This window comes from Euleptes europaea, chromosome 3 (assembly GCF_029931775.1).
Source record: "Euleptes europaea isolate rEulEur1 chromosome 3, rEulEur1.hap1, whole genome shotgun sequence".
NCBI lineage: Eukaryota > Metazoa > Chordata > Lepidosauria > Squamata > Sphaerodactylidae > Euleptes > Euleptes europaea.
This window is the reverse complement of record NC_079314.1, coordinates 116,999,356-117,025,687: the sequence shown is the minus strand read 5'-3', so window position 1 is coordinate 117,025,687 and position 26,332 is coordinate 116,999,356. Positions and strand designations below refer to the sequence as shown.

The 26,332-nt window shown below is 47.3% G+C and overlaps 1 protein-coding gene across 1 annotated transcript in view; it reads right to left on the bottom strand.

Moving 5' to 3' along the window:
• Positions 1 to 25,198, bottom strand: part of PRKCQ (protein kinase C theta) — a 39,095-nt gene extending 13,897 nt beyond the window's left edge. Inside the window, exons 1-11 of the mRNA XM_056846112.1 lie at positions 25,080 to 25,198; positions 16,319 to 16,518; positions 14,392 to 14,452; positions 10,982 to 11,144; positions 8,836 to 8,867; positions 7,969 to 8,054; positions 6,649 to 6,778; positions 4,592 to 4,701; positions 2,644 to 2,761; positions 1,776 to 1,936; positions 558 to 731 (exon numbers count right to left, since the gene is read on the bottom strand). Of these exons, the coding sequence (XP_056702090.1) occupies positions 558 to 731; positions 1,776 to 1,936; positions 2,644 to 2,761; positions 4,592 to 4,701; positions 6,649 to 6,778; positions 7,969 to 8,054; positions 8,836 to 8,867; positions 10,982 to 11,144; positions 14,392 to 14,452; positions 16,319 to 16,518; positions 25,080 to 25,197 (1,353 nt within the window). The 5' untranslated portion in view covers position 25,198. The remainder of the gene's footprint in view (positions 1 to 557; positions 732 to 1,775; positions 1,937 to 2,643; positions 2,762 to 4,591; positions 4,702 to 6,648; positions 6,779 to 7,968; positions 8,055 to 8,835; positions 8,868 to 10,981; positions 11,145 to 14,391; positions 14,453 to 16,318; positions 16,519 to 25,079) is intronic.
• Between the last annotated feature and the right edge of the window lie 1,134 nt (positions 25,199 to 26,332).

Genomic DNA, 26,332 nt, shown 5'->3' with positions numbered 1-26,332 from the left:
GGCTGAGAGAGTGTGACTAGCCCACGGTCACCCAGCTGGCTTCATGTGTAGGAGTGGGGAAACAATTCCAGTTCACCAGATTAGCCTCCGCCGCTCATGTGGAGGAGTGGGGAATCAAACCCGGTTCACCAGATCAGAGCCCACTGCTCCAAACCACTGCCCTTAACCACTACACCACGCTGGCTCTCAAACCACTGCTCTTAACCACTCTCACCACTCTGAAGCATCACTGTAATCCCCTATTCCCCCACCCCTCTTTTTTATGTTCATTCCTTTATTTTCTGAAAATAAAACGTATCACAAAGGAATAAATTACCGTCCACAGCATATAACTCCCCTCAAAAATAAACCAATGGCATCTTTTAAATCCACTTTTTCTCTAAGGATTAAAAAAACAAACAGCTCTTTCCCCCCCCCCACCTCACAACACTCCTGGCTGTGCTATAACAGCTACACTAAGGCTGGCATGTTCCCATGTGCCAACATACCAAAGCCGGCCTTTTTTTCTTGTCGTCTTCAAAATGAAAGGAAGGAACAAGGTTTCCCCCCGCCCTTACCTTGGTTTGGAATGTGCAATAGACGTGTGTGAGGAAAGGGTGTTCCCACGCAAGGGAGAGGACTCGCTTTTCCACCATGGTGCATTCGACGTCGTCGTCCATGAGCACCACGTCCTTCTTCAGAGCTTTCAAGGCGAAAAACTGGCTGGTGGATTTCAGCTCAGCAAGAAAGACCTGGAGCAGAGAGGGGATGCTCTTTAGGGACTGGCAGCGTGGCGTGCAAGTCCGCGATTCCAGCGTGCCCAACAAAGCTACAGAACTTGGCACCGGGTGAGCAATGGGGACTCTTAGAGCCTGGCACAGGGATCTCCAACAGGTTGCCTGTGGGCACTGAAGTCCCGGCTTGGTTTGCTGAAGGGTCGAAGGACAGAACTTCCCTTTTTATTTGTACTATCAAAATTAAGGTTTAAGGTTGACAATGAGGACATTGAAATTGTTCAAGACTTTCTATTCCTTGGCTCCATCCATCGTCAACCAAAAGGGAGACAGCAGCCAAGAAATCAGAAGGAGATGGAGACTGGGAAGGGCAGCCATGAAGGAGCTAGAAAAGATTCTGAAGTGTAAGGATGTGTCACTGGCCACCAAGACCAGATTAATCCATGCCATCGTATTCCCTATTACTATGTATGGGTGTGAAAGCTGGACAGTGAAGAAAGCTGATAGGAAGAAAATAGATTCCTTTGGTGTTGGCGGAGAGTGTTACGGATACCCCGGACAGCCCAAAAAAACCAAATCAGTGGGTTATAGATAAAATCAAGCCTGAACTGACCCTTGAAGCTAAAATGGCTCAACTGAGGCTATCGTACTTTGGTCTAGTTATGAGAAGACAGGAGTCACTGGAAAAGACAACCATGTTAGGAAAAGTTGAAGGCGGCAGGAAAAGAGGAGGACCCAACAAGAGATGGATGGACTCTATAAAGGGATTAGGCAGGTAGGTGATTTGAAAGACCTGAGACCCTGGAGAGCCGCTGCCGGTCTGAGTAGACAATACTGACTTTGATGGACCGAGGGTCTGATTCAGTAGCAGGAAGCTTCATGTGTTTGTTTTGTTCAAGGGTTTGTATCTGGCATGGTAAGTTAGAAAGAGAATATGCCCGTTTATATATTTTACGAAATGTTTCTTTTGGAACAAAAGATGGAACCAGCCCTTTGGTTAAGTGTATCTGAAAGGTCAACACCCCAGAGAATTTGCTGCCTCCTTTTTCTTTCCCGACGTACCTTGCCAAAACTTCCTTTCCCCAACATTTTGTGCAAGACAAAATCATCTATGGTTAATTTTGGCAGATCAGGTCGGAGATCTATCCTCGGCTCCGGCACCACGGGAGAATCAGAGCCTGTTATGTCTTCCGCTGGAGATTCCCAGGAGATACCTTGAGGCTCTGTAAGGCATCACAGAACATATAAAAATAGTCTCCAGGGACGTTAGAAGTAGAAGCCCCGTGGAGCAGAGTGGGAAGCTGCAGTACTGCTGCCAAAATCTCTGCTCACGACAAAGGTCGTTTATGCATGGGTACTTTCACTCGCGTTTGCCCCCGGTCTGTCTCATTTGTTCCTTGGAGTTATGCATGAGTTTTCCCTCCATTAGAGATGACCTCGCTGCCAGCCCTCACAAATCCTGGGACTTCCCGTTCCTCTGTGAACCCGATTCTCCCCCCTCCCCTGAGCTCAGCCCGGGTAAAATTCCCATGCAAAAGGCAAAGCGCGGGACATGCAAGCTTGGTTTCTCTCACAGCCAATTACAAAGCAGCGTGTAAAGAGGCGGGGATTCAAGTGCTTCCTGCTTCCCACTTCCACGGAGCTCTTTCTGAGCAGAAGAAAGGCTTTTTAAAACCGAGGCTTGGATTTCTCTCCCCCCCCCACTTTCAGATTGCATTTACAATGCAATCCTTACACCCTTCCAACCCCATTGTCTTCAGTGGATTTAGAAGGGTGTATCTCTGTTTAGGATTACACTGTAAGTCTCCTTCTAATCTGGCAGGGAAATAGTTAAAGCCAGGGAACAATATATGTTGGGGTGGGAGGGGAAGTCCCCTGTATGGAGGGAGTAACTCATTTTGGGGGGGGGGGGAAGGATAAAATGCAATACCTTTTTTCCCCACTGGGGGGCCTGGCACAGAAGGGGTGGAAGATGCGTCTCGGTCAGGGGAGAGAATTTCAAGCGGTCCTTCTCGCATAATCTGCTCCGGATCACGCAAACTTCGAGCCTGGTGGACAGGCTCATATATATGTGTGTGTGTGTGTGTGTATGTGTGTGTGTGTGTGTGTGAGAGAGAGAGAGAGAGAGAGAAGACACACCCACATCACAGATTTGCAAACACCCCACAAATATAGAATCTGAGTGCAGAACTCCCCACCCTGAGAATCCTGTCTTTTCTTTTCTTTATAACAAGTTTCTAGTCCTGAGTTTGATCCCGACGGAAGTTGATTTCAGGAAGCTGGCTCAAGGATGACTCAGCCTTCCATCCTTCCGAGGTCAGTAAAATGAGTACCCAGCTTGCTGGGGATAAAGTGTAGACGACTGGGGAAGGCAATGGCAAACCACCCCGAAAACATAGCCTGCCTAGTAAACGTCGGGATGTGACACCCCATGGGTCAGTAATGACCCGGTGCTTGCACAGGGGACTACCTCTACCTTTAGCCCCTGATACTGGAATGTGGGACATATCCTTAGGGTGTGGCTAGAACCCATTTGGCAAATGAGGAAAGAGGATGAATGAAAAGAAACAAGCTGAAAGCTTTGCATCTGGCTTGGGAAACAAGAACAGAATCTGAATTCTGAAAGGTGACAGGCAAGCAACAACCTTAGAAAATGGGCAAAATCTGCTGTTGCTTCTGAGGGACTTGTGTAGGGTTGCCAACTCCAGGTTGGGAGATTCCTGAAGTTTTCGGGGTAAAGAATGGGGAGGGTGGGGTCGGGGGAGGGGAGAGAGCTCAGTGGGATATTATACCATAGTGCCCACCTCCAAAGCAGCTGTTGTCTCCAGGAGAACTGATCGCCTGGAGATCAGCTGTAATTCTGAGAGATCGCCAGGCCCACCTGGAGGTTGGCAACCTTAGACTGATGATTAGATACACTCCCCCACACTTAACCAAGTCTGCAGCGCAGACTCCATTTTCAACTCCGTTTTCAACTTTCTAACTTTCAAAGAAAGGATAGCTTCCAGATAATAGAGGGTTATGTTCTCCCTACCACCCCACTCAGTGAGACATTTCAAAGGCAGAATAGGCTATAGTTTCCTTAGGATGAAATGGAGAAGGAGATTTATGCCATCTCTGTTAACATTTACTTTATTTAAATATAGGGCTTTTTCGCATTCTCATTTTATTTATTTATTACATTTTCCTTGCTTGTAAATTGCTGTTTTTTTTCTGTGTGAGTGTGTGTGTGTTTCATGTTCTGCATGTGTTTTGCTCCCTCTAGTGGTCGATTCGATATCACACAGGTTTATGTCTGGCATAAAAACCTGCTGTTTAATTCCACAGGGAGATATGCAGGACATAAACCTGTGTGATATCGAATTGGCCACTAGAGGGAGCAAAACACATGGAGAACAGGAAACACCCCTTTCCCCTGGAAGAAGCAGGAACTTAAGAAGTGTGGAAAATGAGAATGTGGAAAAGCCCTTCCCCCTGTCCCTGTGACTCCCAAGGGGAATGCAACAGAGATTGGGAAGTTCACCGGTGTGTGTGTGTTAAACTAATCTCTCAGTGGTATTGGAACTGGGTCCCCCATGGCTGCTTAAAAAACAACAACAACCATGAAAGATCCTAATCCCTCATCTAATGGGTGACCTCAAGTTTGGTACTTTCTCTGTCTCCAAATTTAGAACTGCCAATCTGTTGTTCCTCATGTTGTTTCTTTTCTGGGCATTCATCTACGATGGTTCTCCCTCTGGAAGCGCTGCAGAAGTTTCCTGAGCGGGCAAATTCCCCTGCCGACCCCATTTGCCAGAGCCATTCCCCATGATCAGACAGTATGCCCCAGTCCTCTCTGCCCTCTGCTGAGCTGCCACAGAATTGTATTGCTTACCCACCTGCTGTGTGCTCTCGATCAGTGCCAACGCTTCGGCCATGAGCTTCTGATTGATGCCACATAGGTTTGCCACTTTGGTTTGGCATTTGTGGTGGACATTCATGGCACAGGCTGAGAAGAAGACACTGAGTCAGGGGGGTCCAACCTAGATGCTACCAGATACACATTTTCCTTGTGCTTTGCTATGTACATTTCTTTTGACCAAACTACACAATATACATATTTAATGTTTCCTGGCCCTGACTTGCTTTTCCTGCAGCCACACAACAGCTGCGGGGAAAGTCTGGGCTTTTCCGCATTCTCGTTTTCCTTGCTTCTAAGCTTTTGTTTCTTCCGGTGTGTTCAGTTCTGCACGTTTTGCTCCTTCTAGAGGTCAATTCAATACAACACAGGTTTCTGTCCAGCATATAACCCTGCAGTTTAAATCTGCAGAAACCTGTTTGATATCGAATCAATCACTAGAGGGAGCAAAACACGTGCGGAAATAGAATCCCCCCTTTCTTCAACAGGATCTTAGAAGCAAGGAAAACAAGACTGTGGAAAAACCCGGTGGGGGTCCAGCGTGGCTCAGGAGAATGCTGGGGGGAAGAGGTGGGGCTCCCCCCTGGACCCGACTCATTAAAAAAATGCATCATGTTGTTTTGTCCCTCTGGGATGCCCAACATTGGTTTGGCAGCCCTAATGCCAGGACAGGTTTTCCCCCAATTCTTTCCCAAATTCTGTTATCTGATAATGATCCCCCCCCCCGGTATTAGCTTCAGGAGCGAGGCAAAACACCAGAGACACCGATTTTGCATGAGATTTTTGATTTTTGTCCCAATCAGACCTAAGAGCAGTTTGGGGTGTATGGGGGCATTTCTCTCAGGGTAGGGTTGCCATCCTCCAGGTGGTGGCTGGAGATCTCCTGGGATGACGACTGATCTCCAGGTGACAATTCCTTTGAAGAAAATGGTTGCTTTGGAAGGTGGACTCTGTATACCCTGCTGAAGTCCCTCCTTTCCCCACACCCCACCCTCCCCAGACTCCACCCCCAAAATCTCCAGGAATTTCCGGACCTGGAGCTGGCAACCCTATCTCAGGGAAATAGTGCCAGGGGCAGGGAGTTCATTTGCCCATTCCTTTGTCCTCAGTGTTGGAACTCCCTCCCCAATTGGGTGGCAGCCTGGTGGCTTTTTTAGTTGGCTTTTTTAGTTTTGTTTGTGGGTTTCCTAGAGGCACCTGGTTGGCCACTGGGTGAACAGACATCTGGACTTGATGGGCCTTGGTCTGATCCAGCAGGACCTTTCTTATGTTCTTATGGCAAAAGAGGAAAAAAACCAAATGCTGAAACACGAATACCTAACAACAAAACAACAGCATAAAGGCCACCAAATAAGCATCAAATTTGGACAGACCCAAAGAAAAACAACTGCCTTAAATAAGTACTGGCTTGTAATAATTATGTCTATTATAACAATTACAGATTCAACCACTCAAAATATATGCACATCAAGTACAATAAGAATAACCCTTAGATAAGCAAGTAGTAATGCTATACATAAATCTACCAACGGTGCAGATAATAGTCCCAATTAAACAGCCGAGAAAGCTGGTAGTTATCTCAACGTGCTCTAAATCAGCAATCAGTTACTTCTGCATCAGAGTAACCCGCCTTTGCAATTCATCTTGGCACAAGCCTACTATTGGGATTACTGCCTGCAATTACTGCCTGCTATTACACCAGTGCTATTCTATGACACATTCCACCTTTTGCAAGCCGACCCTTATACAGGCTGGCAATTACCAGTGAGCGCGTTGAGATAACTACCAGCTTTCTGATGCTGATTGGTAGCCTGTATGCTGTTGTTTTGTTTTTAGTCTTTTTTCGTGGGGTAGGCTGGGTGAAAGACCCCCAACATACAGGGCTGCTTGATTCAGAGATGATGCTACTATCCCTCAGGACATCTTGCACTTCCGGCCAGGGCAGGGCCGGTTCTAAGCCAACCAAGGGACTGAAATCTTGAAATTCTGCATCTTCGTTCTGCAGACCTGATAGCCCCAATCATTCTCTCGACTCACCATCGCATTTTAAGCCCTGCCTCGCGAGGCCCCAGAGCAGCGTGCCGCAGTGGTCGCAGAAGGTCGGACTTTTGTAGTTGTACACTTTAAAGCGGTGAGGCATGTCAATTTTAAACCTTTCCTTGTGGAACTGCAAGAAAGAGAGATGCCTGAAGGAACATGTCTGTTGCTAAAGAAAAGCTCACCTGGATCTTGCTTGTCTGTATTGGCATTTTCCTTGCTTTTCAGTTCCTGTTTTGTTTGGGTTTTTTTTCCAGTTCTGCATGTGTTTTGCTCCCTCTAGTGGTCGCTTCAATATCACATTTTTAAGTCTGGCATAAAAACCTGCAGTTTAAATCTGCAGGGAGATATGATGGACTTAAATCTGCTTGCTATCGAATCATCCTGTAGACGGAGTAAAACACATGCAGAACTGAACACCCCACAAAAGAAACAGGAACTTAGAAGCGATTAAAATGAGTGTGGAAAAGCCTTAAACCACCTGGGAACTGTAGCAATGCTGGTCTGAGCCCTTTGGAAGAATAGCAGAATATTATTATTGCCAAGACCAAGTCCTGATTCTACATGGGTATAGAAAGCATGCAGACAGTGGTGCCAGACATCACAATCAACCTGAGAATGTCGAGTTTCTAGCCCTTATGACTGTACGTTTGAAAGGGTGTTCACATTTCTAAACTCAGAAGAAGAAGAGTAGTCTTTTTATATGCCGACTTTCTCGACCTTTTAAGGAGAATCAAACTGGCTTACAATCTTCTTCCTCTCCCCAAAACAGACACCCTGTGAGGTAGGCAGAGCTGAGAGAGTTTGGAGAGAACTGAGACTAGCCCAAGGTCACCCAGCTGGCTTCAGGTAGAGGAGTGGGGAATGAAACTTGGTTCTCCAGATTAGAGTCCACCACTTTAACCATTACACCACACCGGCTCTGCAAGAGCAGCTGAGCAAGAATTCCAGGGTTCCAGTAGACCCCTCCCCCTCCCCAGGACTAGCAAGCTGGAAGAACACATTAGGTTCCCCCCCAAAAGCCAACAACCATGCAAACTTTTAGAAACATAGAATAATAGAATTGGCTTCCTAGGGAGGTGGCGAGCTCCCCCTCACTGGCAGTCTTTAAGCAGAGGCTGGACAAACACTTGTCAGGGATGCTTTAGGCTGATCCTGCATTGAGCAGGGGGTTGGACTAGATGGCCTCTATGTCCCCTTCCAACTCGATGATTCTATGATGGGTTTAAAATACTTCTATGTTTTGAAACTCTTCCTGGATAGCGTATTTATGGGCTGCCTCCAATGACACCTGAGGCGTGGCATCATTCCGATACTTACTATGGTCTCTCTACTGTTGATCGCCGATCCGGTACACTTCGCAATCACTTTATCGATGCACTTCTTGTGAATGGCAGCATTGCATTCTGGGGAAAGAGAAAAGTCTCCTGGCATCATTTGAAGAAGACCTCCTGGGATTGCAACGGGGGACTACCTTTACCTTTTACTAAATGATACTGTGTGTAAGGGAAGGGAAAAACCGATGCAGTTAAGAAGCCAAGTTGGAGCAAAAACCTGCAGCTGAAAAGCCTCTGTCCTCTCCATGTTACATCCAAGAGGTACTACAACAGGGGTCCCCAATATGGTACCCTTGGCTGTCCACTGACAACTTTCCTGGTGTCCACCAAGTGTAGTTAGAAAGTGGGCAGGACCAGGTCAGGTACTTGCCCAACAGGGCTTCTGATTGGCCACTGGAGATCTGATTGACAGTGCAGATTATAATAATGTCCCTTCAGGGGCAGCTGCCATAGTGTTGGTTTGATTCTCTCTCACTCCTCTTTTCCAGTGTCTTTTAAAAAATTATCCCCCTTTCCCCCTATATTTGGGCTTCCTCTCTATGTGTGGCTCCACATCATGCAGCATCCATTTTGTGGTTGGCTCCACCTCTTGCGGCAGCCATTTTGTGTTTGGCTCCACCTCTTGCGACAGCCATTTTGTGTTTGGCTCCACCTCTTGCAGCAGCCATTTTGTGACTGCGCCCACCTCCCTCTGTCAGAATTCCAAAGGTGGACACAGGCTCAAAAAGGTTGGAGTCCCCTGTAATGCAACATCAGCTACAGTAATTAATATGAATAGTAATGAAAATAATTAGACATTAATAATGTAATTACATAATACATAAAAATGTAATATAATGAAGTCTCTTACGTCTGCATTGGTAGCCTTGCTTGTTAAGACCCCTGGAATAAAAACGGAGGAAAAGGTGTTAGAATAGTACAGATTCTGCAAGTCATATATATTGAAGGTGATGAATGAAAATTAAACTTTTCAGAAACTAGCGCAGTGTGTGAGGACCCAGAAAACATGACTGTAGGATGTGAAATTTAGGATAATTTCTAGGGTTGCTTAGCTATAGAAAAGGAGGGAAAGGATAATGGAAGAGATGACAGAATAAAGAACCAAAGACATTTTCCACTATCTCTAGTTCGTGGGTAAGGGAAAATGTCTTCGGTTTTGGACTTGGTAGCATTATACCCTGCTGAGGTCCCCCCTCCTCAAACCCCACGTTCTGCAGGTTCTACCTCTAAAATCTCCAAGAATTTCCCAGCCTGGAGGTGCCAACTGGCTAGGTGGGACTTCATGCCCTCCTCTGTAACGTTGCTCCGCATTCTTCCTTGGTAAGTTATAACACTTGACAGACTGTAATAAATCAAGATTCTCTTCCCTTTTCTCAATATATTGCATTGTTTGGAGTTTCTCTTCCTTTTTCTTAATTTATTATACAGCTTGGAGCTGGGGGAGGGCCATTTTGAGCGGTAAAACAGATTGTGGTAGCATTTCTAGTAAGCCGAGAGGGGGGCATTTGGAGGGACAAGCCGATCAGAGCCTCTTCCCTCCTGCACAGACCATGGTGGTGGTGGTGGTGGAAAGTACCACCAAGTCGCACCCGACTTACGGCAATCCTGTAGGGTTTCCCAGGCAATAGACATTCAGAGGTGGGTTTGCCATCGCCTGCCTCTGCGTAGCTACCCTGGACTTCCTTGATGGTCCCCCATCCAAGTCCTAATCAAGGCCAACCCTGCTTAGCTTCCAAGATCTGACAAGATCAGGTTAGCCTGGGCCATCCAGGTCAAGGCAAGAGATGGACAGAGGTGGTTGGCCATTGCCTGCCTCTGCATAGCTCCCCTGGACTTTCTTGGTGGTCTCCTATCAGAGTCCTAAACTGGGCTGACCCTGCTTTAAGTGGAGGCTGGACCAACGCTTGTCAGGGATGCTCTAGGCTGATCCTGCATTAAGCAGGGGGTTGTGTTGGATTAAGAGGGCTTCATTATGCCAAAATCCTTGTTAATTTAGCAGAGCGCACAAGGCTATCATGCGCAGAGAAGCCCATTCAAACCTGTGTGTGTGCCAGGGACAAAATTGCTAGGAGCCTATACTTCATTTATTGTAGGAAATTCATTTCTGGATAGGATAGAGTAAAATATAGTTCCCAATCTATTCTAACTAACTAGGATGGAGGGAGATCCAGGACGTGGATCCTTCCCTCATGGTGGCAACATGGAGAAGAGGGCCAGTGTGTGTGAGGAGGTGAGGAAGAAGCAGGAAGGAAGGAAGTTCCTGTAAGAGTAGCAATCTACACATCAAAGGGATAGTTCAAAGCAGTAGAGAAAGGATGCCCCAGTGTCTTGTCCCCTCTATCTCTCTGACTCACTAGTCTTGTCCCCTTCTGGAGTCTGAGGTTAAGAGACAGCAAAAAGTCCTTCACTTCCAACAGGCTGGACTAGATGGTTTTTATGGCCCCTTCCAACTCTATGATTCTGTGATGTCGGCTTGACAGCACTTTACATACACAAGCATCTAGCACAAGTTTTTCCATGCATGGCCCAATAGTAACATCAAGACCAGTAATGAGCCAGGGACCACCTTGCCGCATCTCCTGCCTGCTGCTTTAGTACTTATGCTAATCTGGAGATATTTTAACCTGCCTACCTTCACGTCTGTAAGCGTATGTTAGATTTTGTTATTTTATTTGCACTGGCTTATTCCTGTCTTATGCTTAAGCCTGAACCTATTTTTTAAAATCTTTGCAATAAAGCCTGTTGCGTTTATTGGTGTGTTCGACTGAGCGTGTAAGAGTCCAAACCCAGTTTCAGTCAAACTATCAGAAGGGGATTTATTCCAAAGTCCCAGATCTAGGGACAGGGAGATCTAATCTTCCTTACAAGGATGTGGTGGGTTGGAAGCCCCCGTCTTCGACTGTTTAGCTCCAAAGATCTGATGATATTGGGCTAGACTGGGCCGCCCAGTTCAGGGCTCACAGACCGTAGGCCGAGGGAAACCCCAAAAGCCCTACCAGACAAACTCGTGACAGACGGAGCAGAACGTGGGTTGCGGGAAGAAGGTGGCAGTGAACTCGTGACATTTGACGTTGTGGATCTTGGCTTGCTTGATAGCCCCTCGGCGTTGATGCAGAGAGAAAAACCCTTCCTTTTCGCAGTCAATGAATTTGTGGGCATCTGGGGAGAGCACAGAGAGAAGTCAAAGTCCGATGAAGAAATCCTGTGGTCAGGGTCTAAACCAAAATAACACTATTTAGATCCACTTGAAAGTTGCCTTGCTCAAATGACAAAAATAGTAGGGCATGCTTCCTAAAAGTGTCTCAGGGCTGAATGAGATCATCAGAGGGACTATGTGGTATAGCTCTTGTTGGACTATACTATGTGGCAGAGAGGGGGAGTCACAGACAAAAAAACCTGGCTTGTGAACATGTGAGCACATAAAGCTGCCTGATACTGAATCAGACCCTTGGCCCATCATGGTCAGTTTTGTCTACTCTGACTGGTAGCGGCTCTCCAGGGTCTCAGGCTGAGGTCTTTTCCATTACCTGTTGCCTCATTCTTTTAACTGGAGATGCCGGGGATTGAACCTGGGACCTTATACATGCCAAACAGATGCTCAACCTCTGAGACATGGCCCCATGGCTCTACCAATGTGAAACACTAGCCCTTCCCCGCTTGTGGAACACTAGTGTGCCAGGGGAAAGTGTTCTAGCCTCTCTGTCACTGAAATGTTGTGCAAAGGCTGTCTTTGGGAGAATATGAAATTTAAATTTAAAGGGCCCTGGCTCAGTGGTAGAGCATCTGCTTGGCATGCAGAAGGTCCCAGGTTCAATCCCTGGCCTCTCCAGTTGAAAAGGACCAGGCAGTAGGTGACGTGAAAGACCTCCGCCTGAGATCCTGGAGAGCTGCTGCCAGTCTGAGTAGACAATTGCTGACCAAAATGGACCAAGGTAGTTTCAGGTTGGTAGTTGTGTTGGTCTGCAGTAGAAGAGCTAGATTCAAATCCAGTACCACCTTAGAGACCAACAAGACTTCCAGGGTGTCAGCTTTTGAGAGCTTCATGTGTTCAAATTACTACAAAATGGTATGCTATTTCAAGATGGCATGATGTAATTTTCCTGATTCCTACCCTACTTTTCTCTAAAAATGTGTGTGTGTTAAGTGCCGTCAAGCAACTTCCGACTCACGGCGACCCAATGAATCAACGTCCTCCAAAATGTCCTATCTTTGACAGCCTTGCTCAGGTCTTGCAAACTGAGGGCTGTGGCTTCCTTGATTGAGTCAATCTACCTCTTGTTGGGTCTTCCTCTCTAAAGATACCCACCCCCCAAAACCTTCCTCCAGATAATTAAGGTTGGTTGTTTCCTTCCCCAGAAACATTTGTTGGGTTGATTTACAAAATGTGACTCATACATTTTTGCATACCAAAGCGGGAGTTGGCCACATCTCTATAGCTGAGCACAGGCAACATTTGCTGCTTGCAGAAAGTCCATGGATCACAGTTCCAAGACTCAAATATACATCACAGTTGCTTTTTTCTTTTGCAAATGCAGGCTCTGGGATTGCCTTTTCAAAGAGGAGGAGAGAGAAGGAGGGAAACTTTAACCCTTTCCTCCCCCTCTGGTTTCTCTGCTGGAACAATTTCATTTCAGCTCATCTCCAGCAGCTTGCCGTCATGTTCAGCTCACCGTTTTGTTTTGCTTTTCGTCATGAGTGACTGATGCTCACTGGTCCCTAGGTGTTTGGATTAAAACACAGCCCAGAAAGGCTGCAATCATGTGATTCTATGCATGATGTGCAACAAACGCATGAATACATGAAGCTGCCTTCTACTGAATCAGAGCCTTGGTCCATCAAAGTCAATATTGTCTACTCAGACCGGCATAAGAACATAAGAACATAAGAAGGGCCCTGCTGGATCAGACCAAGGCCCATCAAGTCCAGCAGTCTGTTCACAAAGTGGCCAACCAGGTGCCTCTAGGAAGCCCACAAACAAGAAGACTGTAGCAGCACCATCCTGCCTGTGTTCCACCGCACCCAAACTAATAGGCATGCTCCTCTGATACTAGAGAGAATAGGTGTGCAGCATGACTAGTATCCATTCTAACTAACAGCCATGAATACCCCTCTCCTCTATGAATATGTCCACTCCCCTCTTAAAGCAGCAGCTCTCCAAGTTCTCAGGCAGAGGTCTTTCACATCACCTACTGGCCTAGGAGATGCTGGGGATTGAATCTGGGACCTTCTGCATGCCAAGCAAATGCTCTACCAATGAGCCACATTTGAGTCCAGTAGCACTATTTGAGTCCAGTAGCACTTAGAGACCAGCAACATTTTCCAGCTTTTGTGAGTCAAAGCTGCCTTTCTCAGATCCTTCCGTCTAGACATTAGGAAGAAATTTCTAACAGAGCGGTTCCTCAGTGGAACAGGCTTCCTCTGGAGGTGGTGAGCTCTCCTTCCCTGGAGGTTTTTAAGAAGTGGTTAGATGGCCATCTGTCAGCAATGCTGATTCTGTGACCTTAAGCAGATGATGAGAGGGAGGGCATTTGGCCATCTTCTGGGCATGCAGTATGGGTCACTGGGTGTGTGTGGGGGGAGGTAGTTGTTAGTTTCCTGAATTCTGCAGGGGGTTGGACTAGATGACCCTGGTGGTCCCTTCCAACTCCTATGATTCTATGTGCTTTGACTCGTGGACACTTAGAGCCTGGAAGATTTTGTTGGTCTGTTCAGGGCTACTAGTAGGTTTGACCCTCAGCTCTTTGGCGGGCAGCCGGGTGGATTGGCGGGTATTTGCCCACCACCGGGCACTTGGCAACCTATCGTTGTCGCCAAACACAACATACAGGTCCCTAACAGTGCAATCCTAAGAACAGCTACACCCTTCTAAATTTATTGAAGTTAATGGGTTTAGAAGAGTGTTATTTGGATTAGGAATAGGATGGCTAGATTCCAGTCCAGCAGCAATTTAGAGACCTAGAATTACAACGGATCCCCAAACTAGAGAGACCAGTTCCCCCGGAGAAAATGAACGTTTTGGTGGACTCTATGGTATTATGCCCCATAGAAATCTCTTCCCCAACTTCTCCCTCCCCTAGTTCTTCCTGCAAATCTCCAGAAATTTCCCAACCTGAAGATGACAACCCTAAACCAAACTGAATAGAAATACCTAGTGGGGTGGGCAAGAAACCCTTTGGAATTGTTACTTTAAAGGGAGAAACTGAACTGAAAAACTGCAGCAAATTTCACACGCACAGTGGCCTGAACAATATCTAGAAACAAAAGAGAAGAAACATTAACTTTCTAATACCTCTTCTATAATAATGAAGCGCTCCCAATGGACATGTCCCAACCCAAGACTTTGAGACTGGGAGGGCGGATTCTCGAAATAATGTCAAACAAATAATGTAACAATAGTGTTACTTGCCACTGGTTTCCAGGAAGTATCTTGCATTCATTAGCATTCTGCCTTGGGGCTTCAGTTCTAGCTAAACAAAAAAAGAAAGAGAGAGGCTTTTTTAAAAGAAAAGAGAAGAGGGGTTTTAACTCAATCAGCAAATGATCATTTTGGGAAAGCTAATGATGTTCTCATTGGTGATGCACAGAAAAGAAACATCCCGCACACACACACCCAGTATTTCCCTGTGAGGAACACAGATGCAACAATGACTGATCTCTATGTGTCCACACAATTTTCTAACTTTTGCCTTCTGAGGCAAGATACCTGGGGGGGTGGGCGCTGCAGATATAGGGCTGCCAGGTCTTCCAGTATTAGGGTTGCCAACCTCCAGGTACTAGCTGGAGATCTCCTGCTATTACAACTGATCTCCAGCCGATAGAGATCAGTTCACCTGTAGAAAAGGGCCGCTTTGGCAATGGGACTCTATGGCACTGAAGTCCCTCCCCTCCCCAAACCCCGCCTTCCTCGGGCCCTGCCCCCCAAAACTCCCACCGATAGTGAAGAGGGACCTGGCAACCCAATTACTGACCCATGGAGTGACATCACATCACGACGTTTGCTAGGCAGACTATGTTTATAGGATGGTTTGCCATTGAACATATATATTAATCCAAAACCTAAATACTAACACCCCAGGGCTTATTCATGTTGGGAAAATAACATGATGAGGAAGAATGAAGTCCCTTTTCCTCATGAGCTGAGGTCCTGATCAGCAGGTAACTCACAAGCCTGTGTGGACTGGGGTGGGGGGAGAGTAATGTGTAGTTTGGCCCCATGTCTAGAAGATGGATATAGACAACTGTGTTTTATGGGCTTGTGAGGATCCCAGTCCTCTGACTGATGATGAGCTTTCAAAAATCCATTTAGCAATCAGTGAGATGCAGCACAGTCCAGATCCCTGGATTATATTATTATAACAGCAACGGTAAAATGGTAAGTGCCGTTTGCCAACAGTCAACGGAACTGTGATGGGATCTAAGCAGAACGCTACACTGCTGCATTAATCTCTCGATTAAATTTGGGGAGAAAATTCCCCACCCGTACACCACATAGTTCAAGCTCCAGGTCACTTTGATTACTCTCCCTTATTATCTCATCCTCCCAAAGGGCTTTTCTTTCTAAGCAAAAGCTATTACGGCACAGTCTTTCACGCTATTATTGAGACCAGGTGCTTCAGTCCTGCAGGAACGGGCACCATCAACGTGATGCGTTGCCCGCTTGGAGAACTGCAGACAACTTTTATGGCAACCTCGGAGTATTCCTCATCCCAAAACTAATTGTACTCTATCTTGTGGTATGTTCATAATCTAATCCAGACTCATTCCAAGGCTATTTTTAATATCTTAAGAATACGCGCAACGGTTTAACGCCACTTTGCCTACAAACACCTTTCCTGGTGCCCGTCAAGTGTTTTTAGAAAGTGGGCAGGGCCTAAGGTTGCCAACCCCCAGGTGGTAGCTGGAGATATCCCGCTATTACAATTGATCTCCAGGTGATATGAGATCATTTTCCCCTGGAGAAAAATGGCCACTTTGGCCATTGGACTCTATGGCATTGAAGTCCCACATCCTCTTCAGGCTCCACCCCCAAAATCTCCAGGTCTTTCCCAACCTGGAGCTGGCAACCCTAGTGGGGCCAGGGGGGGCTTTTGTCCTGCAAGGCTTCTGATTGGCCGGTGGATTTTTAAAAATGTTGCTTTGGCGGCAGCTGCCACCATAATACAAGGATCTGTACTGGGGGACTGAAGGTGGGCTGCAGCAGCCATTTCCTGGCTGGCTCCTCCTCCTGTGGAAGCCATTTTATGGCTGTGCCCATCACACTATGTCAGAGTTCCTCAGGTGCCCGCAGGCTGAAAAAGGTTGGGGACCCCCGGTTTAACGGCTCCAATGCTTACCCAGATTTCTGTTTTCCCGTTATTCTTTTTACACTTGTCTGCCACCACGTTGAGTTCAACCGTCGTTTCGGAGACCATCTCGGCGTTCTTGTCCTTCACGATGATGTGCATGACCCGCCCCTTGTGGATGTGCGCGTCAAAAGTGCTGTTCCAAGGGGGGTACATGGTGGGCTTCTTCTGGAGGTACCCTTGGCCATTCTCTAGGATCAAAAATGTTGTAATTATTTAGGTCCTCTGCATTCCTATGAGTTTACGAATCGCCGCTCATCTGTATCAAATGGTCATGGTTGCTGCAAACTTAAGTTTATTGACTGACGGCTTGCTGAATCGTTTTTGCACGGCTTTTATGCTGCTGCTGTTTCTGATTTAGTTAGGGTTGCCAACTGTGGGTTGGGAAATTCCTGGAGGGGGGGGGTAGAGCCCAGGGAGGGCAAGGTTTGGGGAGGGAGCTCAGCAGGGTATAATGCCATAGAGTCCCCCCCCCTCCAAAGCAGCCATTTTCTGCAAAGGGAACTGATCTCTGTAGTCTGGAGATAAGCTGTAATTCCAGAAGATCTCCAGGCCCCACCTGGAGGTTGGCAACCCTAGTTCAGTAACAGTGGCTTGAATCGAACAAGAACCATTGTGGGGGTTTAGAACCAGACTTTCCTGCCTACCATTGCTGCTGTTGCTCACCACACTTCCTGAAACGCTACCCCCATGATTCCTGGGACCCCCCACCCACACAAAATAATGTGGGAAGAGATGTCTACAGTGCATGGGGGGAAATCAGTGGAAGCTACCTTCTCTGCTATCTGAAACATCCTTCCAATGGTGGAAAACCACCGCAGGATACGAGTCAATATTTTAATCGATGTAATTGGTTTTAATGCACTGGAATGTACGTCATGGCTTTGTTGTACACTATTTATGGCAGGGGTGGGGGACGTCAGGCCCGGGGGTCGTTTAAGGCCTGCGAAATCATTTGGTCTGGCCCTTCGTGGGTCCTGGCAGATCTCTAGCTCATAAGGATCTAAGAGTGGTATCTGCACCCTCCCGCGGACAGGAATAGCCTCTATTCAAGGCAGATGTGAGTTTGTTTTGCCGAGAAAAGGAACTTTTTTTCTCCCTTGCAGAAGAGTCGTTAGCTATGGAGCTGCTAGGACCACCCAAGAAACTGTGTTAACCCTTTCCCACCCGGGCCATGGAGAAACCTATTGGTCGGCTAATTTTAAAGTTGATAATTTTGTATGGCCCGCGAATATCCAAATGGCCTTGGGAAGAAAAAAGGTTCCCTACCCCTGATTTATGGCACTGTTTTTGGGAGAAGCAGTTATCAAATACCTTCAGTGGATAAATAGCAAATAAAATGTATTTGTCTATTACCATCAATGCGCAGAGAGTAACAAAGAAAAAGAGAGGTCCCTGCCCTAAAGTAGTTACAATCTAAAAGTAAGGCTATTTTAATGAAATAAGGGGAGATACAAGTAGCGTGGCCAGCTCCCTCACTCCAGCGGGATGCCTCCCCCATGATAGCTTCAGTTCTCTGCCACCACTTCTGTAAGGCAGAAGGGGGGGGGAACAGGTATCATTCGAATGCAGTGACATAACTTCTGGCATGAACCCAGAAGTGACATTATTATGTCGGGCGACACTCTAGGACTCCACCAAAACTCTATGGTAAAACCACAGAGCTTCAGGGAATCCTAGAACATCACCCTGGCATAATGACGTTGCTTCTGGGAGGTGACGCTGCAGCACTGGACCAATGCCAGGAACGGCCACCGCGAGCAAGACAAGCCGAGCAGCTGTCTGAGCCGCCATAACCACGCTTCCTCTTTACATCCTCCCTCCCTAATCACCCCGGGTGATCATCACTTGATTGACTGCTGCAACAAGTGATAACTGCAAATGGGCCAAATGAACACACAATGCAGCTTTATATGTAGGGTTGCCAACCTCCAGGTGGTGGCTGGAGATCTCCCGCTATTACAACTGTTCTCCAGGTGAGAGATCAGTTCCCCTGGAGAAAAGGGCCACTTTGGCAATCGGACTCTATGGCAGTGAAGTCCCTCCCCGCTCAAAACCCCGCCCTCCTCAGGCTCCACCCCCCAAATCTCCAGGTATTTTCCAACCTAGAACTGGCAACCCTACTTATATTGCCCAAGACTATTGGTCCGTTTAGATCTGAACTGCCTGCCTTGTTGTGCGGCCACAGAGGCGGTTCAGATATTGAACTCAGGTCATTCTGTACGCAAAGTAGGTGCTTTACCACTGAGCAACATGTTGTTCCCATCACTGATCAAGCATAGCTGGCTGATTTTCACCTACAGTTCTACAGAAAACTTGGCCATCTAATAATAGCCCTCTTAGCATCCCGCAACAATAAACACACGTCTTGTGGTTCTCCTTAAAGACTTAGAAGAAGAAGAGTTGGTTTTTATATGCCGACTTTCTCTACCACTAAAGGGAGACTCAAACTGGCTTACAATCACCTTCCCTTCCCCTCCCCTCCCCACAAAAGACACCCTGTGAGGTAGGTGGGGCTGAGAGAGTGTGACTAGCCCAAGGTCACCCAGCTGGCTTCACGTGTAGGAGTGGGGAAACAAATCCGGATCACCAGATTAGCCTCCACTGCTCATGTGGAGGAGTGGGGAATCAAACCCACTTCTCCAGATCAGAGTCCACCGCTCCAAACCACTGTTCTTAACCACTACACCACGCTGGCTCCTTAACCACTACACTCCACTGATTAGAAGGAGACCTTGTGGTTATGTGTTCCAAAGGAGCACGGAGATGCATGTAATGATCGTTGTGCTAGATCGGAACATCTTGCTCCACTGCATGAAGCATTCTCTGGTTTTCGACTAGATAGAGAATATTTTCCATAAATGGTTTGGGAAAAGCATCGCTTCCCAGGGACGTTGCTCGAGCTTTGCCTCATTTCAAACACGACACAAAAATCCCAACAAATCTTCAGCTCCATACTGGTGTCGGTGGTCGGGGAAAAGAAGGGGTTCTTGGACACAGAACGTTTCACCGTTCCTGCCTGTGCTGCTGCCCTCATCTAAATCGCCCCTCCCTGAAACGGGAAATTCATATGTTTGATCCTGTCGGGCAAATTCTAGTTGGAAGAGGGCCTTTAAGCCGGGAAAAGAGTGAGAAGACTGAGAAACAAATTGCAGACGCTTCCTCAAGCGTCACTTCTCTTATCCATAGGGTTGCCAGGTCCCTCTGCCACTGGTGGGAGGTTTTTGGGGCGGAGCCTGAGGAGGGCGGGGTTTGGGGAAGGGAGGGATTTTAATGCCATAGAGTCCAATTTCACAAAGCAGCCATTTTCTCCAGGGGAACTGATCTCTATCAGCTGGAGATCAGCGATAATAGCAGGAGATCTCCAGCTAGTACCTGGTGCTTAAGGTAAAGATAGTACTGGCTCTCAAAATGATTGCAAAACGTATATATTGACAATAACAAAAGTGCAATAGTGTGACAACGGAAACTTATCAAATCTAAAGACGGACTCAATACAGCAAGATAGTCAACGATAACAATATACAATAATATATACAAACCAATATGCCAACTGTAAAAAAGTCAATTCCGGCTTGGGGTCCAAGTCTGGGAAGTACAAATGCAAAGTCTCTTATTTCATAATCCTAACAGAAGGCAAAAAGAGGGAGATTTCAATCTGTTAGGATTATGAAATAAGAGACTTTGCATTTGTACTTCCCAGACTTGGACCCCAAGCCGGAATTGACTTTTTTACAGTTGGCATATTGGTTTGTATATATTATTGTTGACTATCTTGCTGTATTGAGTCCGTCTTTAGATTTGATAAGTTTCCGTTGTCACACTATTGCACTTGCACTTTTGTTATTGTCAATATATACGTTTTGCAATCATTTTGAGAGCCAGTACTATCTTGATCTTAGCTAGACTATCTTAGTACTTGTGCATTTTTATCTCAGCAGTACCTGGTGGTTGGCAACCCTACCTATCCAATTCCTAGGGCCTGCCAACTCTGACATGGGAAATTCCTGGAAATTTGGGGGCGATGCCTGTAGGGGGGCATTTGGGAACAGATTTCTCCTAGAATCTATGATATATAGAGTTTGCCCTCTGAGGCTGCCATGTTCTTCTTCAAGTCCAGTAGCACCTTAAAGAACAACAAAGTTTCCAGGAAAAAGGTCACGATGTTAGTCTGTAGCAGTAGAAAAGGGCAAGAGTCCAGTGGCACCTTAAAGACTAACAAAGTTTCTGGCAGGATATGAGCTTTCGTCAGTCACAGCTCGCTTCTTCAGATTTCCAGGGTCTGGAGAAGGGAGCTCTGACTCTTGAAAGCTTATACCCTGGAAATCTTGCGGGTCTCTAAGGTACTACTAGACTCGAATCTTGCTTGGTACTACTAGACTCGAATCTACAATATCACAACATCAAATATATACAGACAATTGTGATAGGGCAAGTTGTGATATTGTAGCACTCAATATATTTTGCACTTTGCTATATTAATTTGCTCCTGTGCTAATTTCCAAACCCACAGGTATAAGTACAGAGGTGTTCTCTTTGATAGTAACCTCCAGATACTAGCTGGAGATATCCTGCTATTACAACTGATCTCCAGCAGATAGGGATCAGTTCACCTGGAGAAAATGGACGCTTTAGCAACGGGACTCTACGGCATTGAAGTCCCTCCCCTCCCCAAACTCATCCCTCCTCAGGCTCCACCCACAAACCTCCAGGTATTTCCCAACCCGGAGCTGGGAACTCTATATCCAGACCACAGAGTTTGGTTCCCCTGGAGAAAATGGCTGCTTTGGAGGGTGGAATCTGTGGCATTATACCCCCCATTGAAGTCCCTCCCCTCCCCAAACCCAGGCTACCTCAAGCTCCACCCCAGAAACCTCCCACCAGTGGTGAAGAGAGACCTGGCAACCCTACTGATGGACTGGTTCACTGTAAACTAGGGCTTACTTGTAATTCCACGAGAACTCCAGGCTCCGCCTGGAGGTTGGCAATCCTACCCAGAGTATAAACAATGACAGCTTCAGAGGGCAAACTCTATGGTATGCTGTAGATGGTATGCCAGCGTGGTGTAGTGGTGAAGAGCAGTGGTTTGGAGCAGTGGACTCTGTTCTGGAGAACCGGGTTTGATTCCCCACTCCTCCACATGAGCGGCGGAGGCTAATCTGGTGAACTGGATTTGTTTCCCCACTCCTCCACACGAAGCCAGCTGGGTGAGCTTGGGCTAGTCAAATTCTCTCAGCTTCACCTGCCTCACAGGGTGTCTGTTGTGGGGAGGGGAAGACGATTGTAAGCCGGTTTGATTCCCCCTTAAGTGGCAGAGAAAGTCGGCATATAAAAACCAACTCTTCTTCTTCTTCTTCTTCTTCTTCTTCTTCTTCTTCTTCTTCTTCTTCTTCTTCTTCTTCTTCTTCTTCTTCTTCTTCTTCTTCTTCTTCTTCTTCTTGATTCTAGGTTAAATTGCTCCTCAAATCCCCACACACAGTCAATGCCCCCAAATCTGCAGGAATTTTTCAAGCTGGAGTTGGTAACACTATGAGAGTATTAGCAGCCTTGTGGACTCAGTCCCTCCATAAGGGGAATGCGATCCTCTCCAGATCCCCTGGCTATTTTCCTAACAAGACATTGCAGGACGTATGTGGGTGTGTGAAATGCACTGCCTTCGTTGACCTTTCCCTGTCACAACCAAATGCTTTCCTGAATTCCCTGGTGGCTTATTTTTAGAGTACGGGCCCCTTTGGACGGCCATGTCATTACCTGTGTTTAATTAAGTCAATGACAGCATGGGAAAAAACACTTTGGCCATTTATGCAGGGTCAATTTTGATGTTCGCTCAGAGCTGTTTTTTTTTAAATGCGACCTTTAAAATGCTTATTCACAGTCCCAACGCAAAAGGAGAAATTCCACTCGCCTGCTCCTTCGTTCCTTCCATCCGCTGTTTGCATAGCTAACCCGTGGCTGTGAATTTTGCATGATTCCTTGAGGGGATTCTTCATTGCAAGGGCGGAGCAAACACAAAAGGTCGCGTTAAAAGGACTCTTAAGAACCGCGAAGCAGGTATGTTTCACAGTCACTTCCTGAATGACCGTTCAGCGTGAAAAACTCAAAAAAAGCTGCGGGGCAATTCAGCCTGGAACACGCTGCTAATTACCAAGCATAAATGGCTTTTGTGTCATCTGCCACACCTTCCCAAGCAAAAGGGCAAAACAAGATGTCATGGCGTCCTCACGGCTGCCATGAGGTTGCCGCTGCCTAGGAAGGGGCTGGGGGGTAGGATTGCCTTTTCCAGGTTGGGAAACTCCCAGAGATTTGAGGTTGGAGCCTGGGGAGGACGGGGACCTCAGTGGGGTACAATTAGGGTTGCCAACTCCAGGTTGGGAAATACCTGGAGATTTTGGGGGCGGAGCCTGAAGAGGGAGGGGTTTGGAGAGGGGAAGGACTTCAATGGCATAGAGTCCAATTGCCAAAGCGGCCGTTTTCTCCAGGTGAACTGATCTCTATCGGCTGGAGATCAGTTGTAATAGCAGGAGATCTTCAGCCACCACCTGAGGTTGGCAGCCCTAGGTATAATGCCACAGAGCCCATCCTCCAAAGCATCCCTTTTCTCCAGGGAAACTGGATCTCTGTAGTCTGGAGACGAGCTGTAATTCCAGGAGGTCCCCAGGTCCCTGGAGACTGGCATCCCTACCGCCGCCATCGAAAAGTCATTTAAAATTGTTCATCAGGATCAGGGTCATAGCGCGGGGCTCTTGACCATTCACGCCTTTTCAAGCACCCAAGAAGCCATGAGGGGAGGGGCGTGTGCAGTCATTTCGGTGCTCAAAAAGACATAGTGTGAGGGGAGGAAAAAGAGCACCTTTTCAGGCCCGTGCGGACGCCGTCACATCTAGTTTGGTGCCAAAACCGACTGCCCTCACATGGGGGCAGGATAATCCAATAGGAACAGAGTCCAAGTGACCATTTCCTCCATCACTTGCCCTGCTCCTTCCTCCTCACCCCTGGCTCCTCTCAGCCACACCCGTATATCAGCCCCTAGAGTTTCCAACTGGCCTGAAGGGGGTAAAATGTCCTTTTCCTTTAATAGAGGCTTAATGTGTGGAAAAAATGGACAGCTGAAGCTTTTCATGGTATGAAGGGAAATAACATCACCTGGCAAAAAACATCCTATTAAACTCCTATTAAAAACATAAGAAAGGCCCTGCTGGATCAGACCCAGGCCCATCAAGTCCAGCAGTCTGTTCCCACAGTGGCCAACCAGGTGCCTCTAGGAAGCCCCCAAACAAGACGACTGCAGCAGCACCATCCTGCCTGTGCTCCACAGCACCTAATATAATAGGCATGCTCCTCTGATACTGTAGAGAACAGGTATGCATCATGACTAGTATTCATTTTGACTAGTAGCCATGGATATCCCTCTCTTCCATGAACATGTCCACTCCCCTCTTTAAGCTGTCCAAGTTGGCAGCCATCACCACATCCTGGGGCAGAGAGTTCCACAATTTCACTATGCGTTGTGTGAAGAAAGACTTCCTTTTTATCTGTTTTGAATCTCTCACCCTCCAGCTTCAGGAGATGACCCCCGCGTTCTGGTATTATGAGAGAGGGAGAAAAGGTCTCCCTGTCCCCTCTCTCCATACCATGCATAATTTTATATTTCTCTATCATGTCTCCCCTTAACTGCCTTCTTTCCAAGCTAAACAGCCCCAAATATTTTAACTGCTCCTCATAGGGCCGTTGCTCTAGTCCCCTGATCATTTTGGTTGCTCTTTTCTGCACCTTCTCCAGCTCTGCAATATCCTTTTTTTAGGTGTGGTGACCAGAACTGTACACAGTATTCCAAGTGTGGTCTCACCATAGATCTGCACAAGGGCAGTACAATTCCCCTGTAGAAAATGGCTGCTTTTGACAGTGGGCTGTGTGACATTGTATCATACCAAGGTCCCTCACCTGCCCAAACCCCGCCGTCCTCAAGCTCTGCCCTAAATCTCCAAGAATTTCCGAAGCTGGAGTTGGCAACCATAGTGATGGCTGGAAAATTCCGGGAAAATTCAGAAGCGACACCAGTCCTCTCTAGCAATCATAAGAACATAAGAAAAGCCCTGCTAGATCAGACCAAGGGCCATCAAGTCCAGCAGTCTGTTCAGACAGTGGCCAACCAGGTGCCTCTAGGAAGCCCACAAGCAAGACGACTGCAGCAGCACCATCCTGCCTGTGCTCCACATCACCTAATAGAACAGGCATGCTCCTCTGATCCTGGAGAGAATAAGTATACATGCATAGTCTGCATGCATGTAGTTTGGAGGTGACTAGAAATCACCAGCAACTCGATGGTCTTACCTAGAGAGGTGTGACATCACTTCTGGGTTTTCCCGGAAGTAACATCACACCGCCACCCCTTCTCCTTCTGGTTGCCAGGCTGGGTCTGACAACCGTGTTTTCTCACCCATGAAAGGAAATAATGGGGGAAATATGGGGATCTCAAAATGTCCCTCCTTGGCTGAAAGAAAAGTAGCCACGGGAAGGCAGATTAGAGCAGGACAATAAATAGAAAACACCCTGGGCCTGGTTCGCATCCCATAATCTCGGCTTTAAAGGGAACAGAGGGGAGAAAAACCACACCTAACTGAGGATAATGTGTTGTACAAGATTTTTTTCTGATTAGGTTTGAGGTGCATTTCTTCAGAAATTGCCACTTTTAAGTGCGGCTAGCTTACACCCATGCACAGAAAGAGGCGCATGCATGCTCAGACACACTTACCAGCTTCCACTGCTTCTTTGACCATCACAGCGCAGTACGGATCAATCACGTCCCCTTGGGAAGGCAGGTAGGGCCCACTGTCATAGTTTGACAGCCCGATCCGGAGAAAGGGAGACATGGTCGACGGCTCTGTGTCGAGCAGAAAAGGGGACGTTGTCAGACTCGTTTCTAAAAATGCCCTGCTCGGCTCTATCGTTCCTGGCACACCCGGGGATTCAGACCAGAAACCCTTTATCCCTCCTGACAGGACTTCCCCTCTCCGTCAACCTGCTGAGTTAGCGAAAGTTGGTCGCACAGCTGAGCGTGGGGCCCGCCGGGTTGCTTGATTCGCCAGCGCAGCCGCACGGCTGGAGGCTGGTGCCAGGCGACAGCCGGGAATAACGCTGCGTTGACTGTGCTCGGTGCAAAATGAAAGGCATGCTGGCTGCGAAAGGCATGCAGTGAGATATTGGCTGGTGCAGGCAGGGAACGGCATTTGCCTGGGTGAACTGTCAAAAAAAAAAAAAGTTCGCACAAAAGTCACCGGCGGCGCTGAAAGGGGAGAAAAGCAGAGTCACTTCTGCTTATGCATGAGGCGGCGAGGAACACCGCTAAGGAGCTGTATGGCTCGACATGACTCCGGCAAGCACGTTATTTATATCCTGGATGAAAAGGAAGCCAGCCAGATAGAATCCTTGCTCTAAGAATTGAAAACAACGAAGGATCAGCTCATCTTCAAACTGCAAGGAGGAAAACAGCTGGTTTCCAGCATAAGAACATAAGAACATAAGAAAGGCCACGCTGGATCAGACCAAGGCCCATCAAGTCCAGCAGTCTGTTCCCATAGTGGCCAACCAGGTGCCCTTAGGAAGCCCCCAAACAAGATGACTGCAGCAGCATCCTCCTGCCTGTGTTCTACAGCTGGGGTTGCCAACCTCCAGGTAGTAGCTGGAGATCTCCTGCTACTACAACTGATCTCCAGCCAATAGAGATCAGAAAATGGCTGCTTTGGCAACTGGACTCTATGGCATTGAAGCCCCTCCCCTCCCCATACCCCGTCCCAAAAATCTCCAGTGGAAAAGAAGGACATGGCAACCCTATCCCCAGTACCTAATATAATAGGCAAGCTCATAAGAATATAAGAAAATATGAAAGGCCCTGCTGGATCAGACCAAGGCCCATCAAGTCCAGTGGTCTGTTCCCACAGTGGCCAACCAGGGGCCTCTAGGAAGCCCACAAGCAAGACGACTGCAGCAGCATTATCCTGGCTGTGT